The sequence below is a fragment of the Rutidosis leptorrhynchoides genome, chromosome 4 (assembly GCF_046630445.1).
Source record: "Rutidosis leptorrhynchoides isolate AG116_Rl617_1_P2 chromosome 4, CSIRO_AGI_Rlap_v1, whole genome shotgun sequence".
Classification (NCBI taxonomy): Eukaryota; Viridiplantae; Streptophyta; class Magnoliopsida; order Asterales; family Asteraceae; genus Rutidosis; species Rutidosis leptorrhynchoides.
Window position 1 is genome coordinate 418,745,622 of NC_092336.1, and position 7,947 is coordinate 418,753,568.

Genomic DNA, 7,947 nt, shown 5'->3' on the forward strand with positions numbered 1-7,947 from the left:
TATATATATATATATATATATATATATATATATATATATATATATATATATATATATATATATATATATATATATATATATATATATAGTTTTAAAAATATAGCGTTAAACTTGGCTAGCTCCCTGTGGAACGAACCGGACTTACTAAAAACTACACTACTGTACGATTAGGTACACTGCCTATAAGTGTTGTAGCAAGGTTTAGGTATATCCACTTTATAAATAAATAAATAACTTGTGTAAAATTGTATCGTCTTTAATAGTATTTCTTAGTAAAATATAAGCTATTTCGTATACACCTCTACGCACATCACTCACTCTCTAGCATTCACAGAATCTGGGCTTTTATCCAACTTGGTTTGCGCTTCATTAAGGTTAGAACGAAGTTTGATAACTCAACCATGAAGGTTACATTTCTTCCATGCAATTTTTCTCAACGGTTTTTCTAACAAGCTCATTTTCTTAACAACTCTATACATGGCGCAACCAGCAACCTTAGTTTTTCACCCCTTCGCCAACTTATCATTAAATTCCCCATTTTAAGTAATGAAATTGTAAATTTGAACTGTTTCGTACGTTGCTTAACTTCTTTAGGGATTTTTAAGATACTGGAGAATGATTCGAAATGTTGTATGATTGGAATATGGCATATGCATTTGCATATCGTTGAAGGAATATGCCATTTTCCATAACCCTATCAACTTCCTTAGTAATATTGAGGTCGCATTTGGCTTCTGATTTCATGTAAAGTGCATGCCTATATGATTGACATCCAACATACCAATAGAATCAATACTATTTAAATTCTCTCATCGATATAGTAGATTTGATGACCCCATCGATGAGTCCTCTAATCTCAGAGATACATTAAAGTCGCCAATCATCACCTATGGGTAATTGCCAACAAACCTTATATGCATGTCAAGATCTTTCCATAAAACACGTCTATCAACATAATGATTATTAGCATACACAAAAGACACAAAAATGCGCTCATCATCAACCACTGTCTTAATTAAACAATGCATGAGTTGGTTAGCGATATTTAGGACCATAACATCAACAATGTAAGGATCCCACCCCAATATAATATGCGTACCACTCACACATGTGCTATTATTTGAGGTCCACATCCATCGAGCAAAAACTTTATTAAAAATGTCAGCAAGATTATTTATGTTCATGTGAGACTCCAGGATAGCACACACACGTAAACTATTACTCACCACTACATCACGAACCTCCTCTTGTTTCGGGATTAGGTTTAAAACCCGTATATTCCATGTTACAAAACTAATCATTAGAGACCTTCGTATCGAGAGTGCTTGCTCCCTTAGAATCTTTTATTTTCATAAACTTAGTAGTCTCATTCATTTCACTTGTATCATCACACAGTACACATCATCATCATTTAGGTGTAATCTAGTATACTACTCATCATCCATGTTATTCTCATCTAGTCCAGCAAGAAGGATTTTCTATAGTCATCTTAGCTTCACCACGTGTACCTGCCACATTAGCTATAGACACCTTAACCGTATTAGTTTCCAATACCGTTTTAGTAACCGGTGTAAGATTAATGTGCAAGGTACAACATATAACTATATGGCTAAATTTATTTGAGCATTCGGAGTCACACACATATACACCTAGACGTCAAATGAAATATATATATGATGTATATATATAATCAAGTAACAAAATAAATGCAATTTTGTTTGTCAAAATAAATGTCAATTCGTTGGTGGCAAACAAAAGTTAATGCAAAAGTGAAAAGCAAAAAGGAAAAGCTAAAGATAAGATATGCAATTGTTAGTGACAATTTCTTTTCAACCAATTTTAAAGTTGATTACTTACTCCATAATATAGAAATTAATAATGTTATTTTGCTCCATCAGTTGATTATCAACTGACTAAAAGTATACCACTTTATTACATATATATAGATATATGTGGCCTTTGGTTTTAAATGAGAGAGTCAAGGAAAGAAAATAATAAGGTGATCTATTTTATGTTGTCTTTGTTCAACGTAAACAAACACAAATAAAACTTCAAGTTTCTTTTGATTCATTTTGAGAAGTCTTAATATATATACGGAGTATCATTATATTAATTGTCTCACACAATTAATCAAGGGTTGATTAATTTATTACTTGAGTTTGGACTAGCATCCATTGGCGATTGTTTGAAGTGTAGTGTGGACTATCCAAAGAGACGGTCATACTATTGATCGTAAGTTTCTCTCCTACAATCCGTTTCTTCAGGAAAGGTATATCGTTTACTCACTTTGTGAATTTATATATTTTGGTAATTATTAGTGGTGTAATTGGATCTAATGGAACCGTTAATCGTGTGTATGTTTTGTAATGTAAAATAAGTTTATTTTAACTATCTGCTGCGTTAATCTCCGTTAATCTCAATGAAAAGTACACACGGTTTTCCATCAGTGGTATCAGAGCCGCTTTTACACCATTTTAATTGTCACGTGATTTTCTCAGATCTAGTTTTATGAGATGGTAAAAAGTAAAAACTTTTTTTTTATAATTTCAACATGTTTGTTTTAAATTAAATCTCATGACGCACAAATAAGATCTGAAAAATATCACTGTTATAAATTTTGAATTTATTCATTATGGCTTGAATAATTGTTGTTTATTTCATTCCATGGTTGTACACATGCATTGTAACCATGGACAAGCCATATGTAGTTTTTAATAATGTAGTTATTAGAATTGTGATTGCACACATAGCCCATAATGCCCCGGCCTATGTATGATTGTTGTGATTGTTGATTACAGCAATATTGTTTCATGTTGATTATTTGTATTATAAGGCCATTTTGAAGCCAAAATTGTATTATATTTATTTTCCATTTTCATAGTATTGTATTTAAGTTTATTTCAATTTGTAAAAGTACTAGTTTAGTTGTATTTTCAAATTTAAATAAATGTAACTAGATGAAGATTGAAGATAAAATACAACATGCTTTTGGCTTAGAAGATGGCGAACAGGTCAAGTTGACAACAATGGCGTTTGTCAAGTTTTCACTTGATTCTTGAATCAAGTGGGAGCTACGATATTACCCTTAGTTTGACCTCTTGATCCCATGTCGGCTCATGGGATCAAGCATAGGATTTTTGGGCTAGGCTATGTGTGTGTGATGCATGGTATGGTTGTGTTTTATTTTTACGCATTTATATTTAATTGTTGATTATAATATATGCTAAATGTTTTTTGATGAAAACATCAAATAAAACTAGTAACGAGTTTCAAAGGTTAAAATTGATGATTTTAAAAAGTTAAACTCTAACGAGTTTAAAGTTAAATATTTTTTGAAACTCAAATAATATATATGAGCAACATCTTTTAAAAATGTTTTAAAATGATACACAGTGTGTATTTGTTATTTTTTTTATATAAAATAAAATAACAAACTTGACGCATAAACACGATCGACATATATAAAATTGGTTAAAATGTTTTTTAACAAATTGTAGCGAATCTTGTGTGCATGCATTATTCATTAACACAAACATTTTTAAAATACCCTTCAAATTTAAGTCATGCCATCCAATGAGCTTGCAAACACTCCTCGTTATTTTTTGATTACGGTGAGACCTAATCGAATTATAGCCACGAGGTGAATTTTCAGTTACGAGTGAGACTAGGCTGAATTTTCACTGTTTCCAAATTGGACGACTTAATCGTATTCACGGTGAGACTTGAGATCGAGGCAAGGATGGGACAAACATGCCAATAGATAATAGTGGTTTGTTAGACTACACATATCTCAGGGTCCCATAAAGATCTAAGAGTTGCATCTGTGATGCAATTGGTACTCGCTACCTACCAGTAGACTCTATAACTGCTAGCTGATCAACAGATGTAGTTATGGAACCTCTATGTGGATCTTAGGCTTTCGTAAATTAATTGTTTTTAAATATATTAAAACTTGGGTAATTAATTTATTAAAGTACAATATCGAAAATACTAAAATTGAATCTTGTTCTCTTGTAGATGTCAAACAATCAAAACGTAAACCAAATCAACCTCCGTTCTTTGTTGGAGAAGGAGAAACTTAATGGTTCAAACTTTCTCGATTGGCACCGCAACCTGAGAATTGTTCTCAAATTTGAAGGGAAGTTGAACAAAATTGAAGAACCCTTACCCGAAGCTCCTCCTGAGACAGCTACTGCTGCTCAAAAGAATGCTTATCAGAAGTTGTTTGATGAGCAAGAGAAGATAGCTTTAATCATGCTTGCTAGTATGACTTCTGACCTCCAAAAGGAAATGGAAGATCGTACAGCATATGATATGATGACTGAGCTGAAAAATATGTTTCAGAAACAGGCTAGTCAAGAGTTATATGAAACTTATAAGCTTCTTCAAACATGCAAAATGGAGGAGGGTCAATCAGTGAGTTCTCATGTCTTAAAAATGAAAAGCTACATTGACCGATTGGAAAAACTTGGAACTACCTTGCCGCCTAACTTGGCCGTGAACACGGTTTTGGTTTCACTACCAAAATCGTATCACCAATTTGTGATGAATTACAATATGCAAGGTTGGGAGAAATCTCTGGCAGAGGTGCACTCGATGCTCAAAACTGCTGAACAGGATATTCCATATAAGGTTTCCAATCCAGGTGTCCTTATGATTAGGGAAGGTAGAGTGAGAAAGAATAAGCCAAAAACTTGGGGAAAAGGAAAAGGCAAGTCAATTGCTAAGAAAAAGATTCCACCACCTCCCAAGAAAGAAAACCCAGCGAAAGACGCCGAATGTTTCCACTGTGGAAAAGTTGGCCACTGGAGGAGGAACTGTCCTTCCTACCTATCTGAGTTGAGAAAAGGCAAAGCTGGCCAGACTAGCAAATCAGGTATATTTCATATACAGTTATATACTTTTTCTAGTGATTCCTGGATTTTTGATACTGGTTGTGGTACTCACATCTGTAACAATATGCAGGGAATGAGAAGAAGTAAGAGACTGAAGAACAACACACTAGACTTAAGAGTGGGCAATGGGGCTCGAGCTGCAGTCGAAGCTATTGGCACCTATGAGCTTACTCTACCTAGTGGTCTTATTGTTTTGTTGGAACAATGTCATTATGCTCCTAGTATTACGAGCAATGTAATTTCAGTTTCTCTTTTGAAAAATGCTGGTTTTGAACTTACATTTACGCACTTTGGTATTTCAGTTTCTAAGAATAATGTATTTTATTTTAATGCTATTCCACGTGATGGTATTTTTGAAATTGATATGCATGGTGTAATTTCAAATAATAATTCTGTATATACATGTACTGCCAAACGAGTCAAGAAAGACTTGAATAATACCTATCTATGGCATTGTCGTCTTGGTCATATAAACAAACAACGCATTTCAAAACTCTAATCTGATGGGATTTTGGAATCAACTGGCTCTGAGTCATTTGATGTATGCGAGTCATGTTTATGTGGAAAGATGACAAAGGCTCCTTTCTCCGGTTTAGGTGAAAGAGCTAAAGATCTTTTAGGACTAATACATACTGATGTATGTGGCCCTTTTAGAACTATGTCTAGAAATGGTGAAACATACTTCGTTACATTTACTGATGATTATAGTAGATATGGTTATGTTTACTTGCTGAAACATAAACATGAAGTTTTTGAAACGTTCAAAATCTTCCAAAATGAAGTAGAGAATCAACTTGGAAAGACCATTAAAGCCCTTCGTTCTGATCGGGGAGGGGAATATATGAGTCAAGAGTTTTTGGACCACCTGAAGAATTGTGGGATTGTCTCACAATTCACTCCACCTTATACACCACAGCACAATGGTGTGTCGGAGCGGAGGAATCGAACTTTACTTGATATGGTTCAATCTATGATGAGTCTTACTACTCTACCGATGTCTTTTTGGGGTTATGCATTAGAGTCTGCTGCACGCATACTCAATATGGTTCCAACCAAGAAGGTAGATAAGACACCATATGAGTTATGGCATGGAAAGAGTCCTAAGTTGTCTTATTTGAAAGTCTGGGGTTGTGAAGCGTATGTGAAACGTGACACTTCAAACAAGTTAGAACCCAGAGGTATCAAATGTCACTTTGTGGGATACCCAAAGGAAACAATGGGTTACTACTTTTACTACCAAGCTGAAAACAAAGTGTTTACTGCTCGGTTTGCTGAATTCTTTGAAAGAGATCTTCTCTTACAAGAAGTCAGTGGGAGTAAAGTAGATCTTGAAGAAATTCAAGAATCACAAGGTAACATACCTTTTGAAGGCACTAGTTATCCACACGTTGAAGCTGAGCACATTGTTGATGAGCCAGAACGTGTTGCACCTATAATTCGTAGATCTAGTAGAACTCCTCATCGACCTGAGAAGTTAAATCTTCTGATTAATTCAGATGAATCTCATCTAGGAGATTATGATGAACCCTCTAGCTACCGTGAGGCCATATCAGGTTTAGAATCTGAAAAATGGGGAGATGCTATGAATACAGAGATGCAGTCCATGAAAGAAAATCAAGTATGGGACTTGATTGATCTTCCACCCAATTGTAAACCAGTTGGGTGTAAATGGGTCTACAAGAAGAAGGCTGACATGGACGGTAATGTAAACACTTTTAAGGCTCGATTGGTGGCAAAAGGTTATACTCAAACTCAAGGAATTGATTATGAGGAAACTTATTCACCAGTCGCGAGCATTAAGTCAATTAGGATACTTATTGCCATAGCAGCTTTTCATAATTATGAAATATGGCAAATGGATGTGAAAACTGCTTTCCTAAATGGCGACCTAAGTGAGGACGTATATATGGTTCAGCCGGAAGGGTTTGTAAATCCAAAGCATCCTAATAAAGTATGCAAGCTTCTAAAATCCATTTATGGATTAAAGCAAGCATCCAGGAGCTGGAATCTTAAGTTTGATCAGAAAATCAAAGAGTTTGGTTTTTCTCAAAACCAAGATGAGCCCTGTGTTTACATTAGAGCTAGTGGGAGCAAAGTTGTCTTCTTGATCTTGTATGTTGATGACATACTACTTATTGGAAATGACATTCCAACTTTGCAAGATGTCAAATCTTGGCTTGGAAAATGTTTTGCCATGAAAGATCTTGGAGAAGCTAAGTATATTTTAGGAATCAGGATCTATAGAAATAGATCCAAAAGGCTTATTGGTTTGAGTCAAAGTACATACATTGACAAAATCTTACGAAGATTTAACATGCAAAACTCTAAGCGCGGAGCATTGCCCATGCAAAAGGGCATAACCTTGAGCAAGTCTCAAAGTCCTATCACACCTGATGAGATAATACGAATGAAATGTGTTCCTTATGCTTCGGCTATAGGATCCATTATGTATGCTATGATATGTACTAGACCTGATGTCTCGTTAGCTTTGAGTTTGACGAGTCGTTATCAACAGAATCCAGGTGAAGAACATTGGATTGCTATTAAGAGCATTCTTAAGTATTTGCGGAGAACTAAAGATATGTTCTTGGTTTACGGTGGTTTGGAAGAAGAGTTGAGTATTAGATGTTATACAGATGCTAGCTTCCAAACTGATCGAGATGATTCCCGATCCCAGTCAGGGTATGTCTTTGTCATGAATGGCGGGGCAGTTGATTGGAGAAGCTCAAAGCAGACCACAGTTGCACAGTCTACAATGGAAGCAGAATACATTGCTGCCTCAGAAGCTGCTCAAGAAGCTGTCTGGATTAGGAAGTTTATTGCTGAACTCGGAGTAGTTCCCAGCATTGAATCCCCTATGGAAATGTACTGTGATAAATCAAGTGCTATTATACTTGCGAAAGAATCACGTGTACGTAAAGGTAGCAGACACATTCTTCGAAAGTTTGACTACATTCAAGAAGTCGTTGAGAGGAATGATATTAGTATTCTTAAGGTTCATACAGATGATAATGTGGCTGACCTATTCACGAAGCCTATGACACACAACAAG

At 35.1% G+C, this 7,947-nt stretch overlaps 1 protein-coding gene across 1 annotated transcript; it reads left to right on the plus strand.

Moving 5' to 3' along the window:
- Positions 1–2,237: 2,237 nt before the first annotated feature.
- On the plus strand, positions 2,238–5,116 carry LOC139844874 (uncharacterized). The gene is made up of 3 exons (XM_071835095.1): positions 2,238–2,269; positions 4,018–4,876; positions 4,966–5,116. The coding sequence occupies exons 2-3, from the start codon at positions 4,018–4,020 to the stop codon at positions 4,980–4,982; spliced, it is 876 nt and encodes a 291-aa protein (XP_071691196.1). The 5' UTR covers positions 2,238–2,269; the 3' UTR covers positions 4,983–5,116.
- Positions 5,117–7,947: the final 2,831 nt, after the last annotated feature.

Bases quoted from the DNA above. Each gene is read 5' to 3' on its own strand.
- LOC139844874 (XM_071835095.1), top strand. From the start codon at position 4,018: ATGTCAAACAATCAAAACGTAAACCAAATCAACCTCCGTTCTTTGTTG.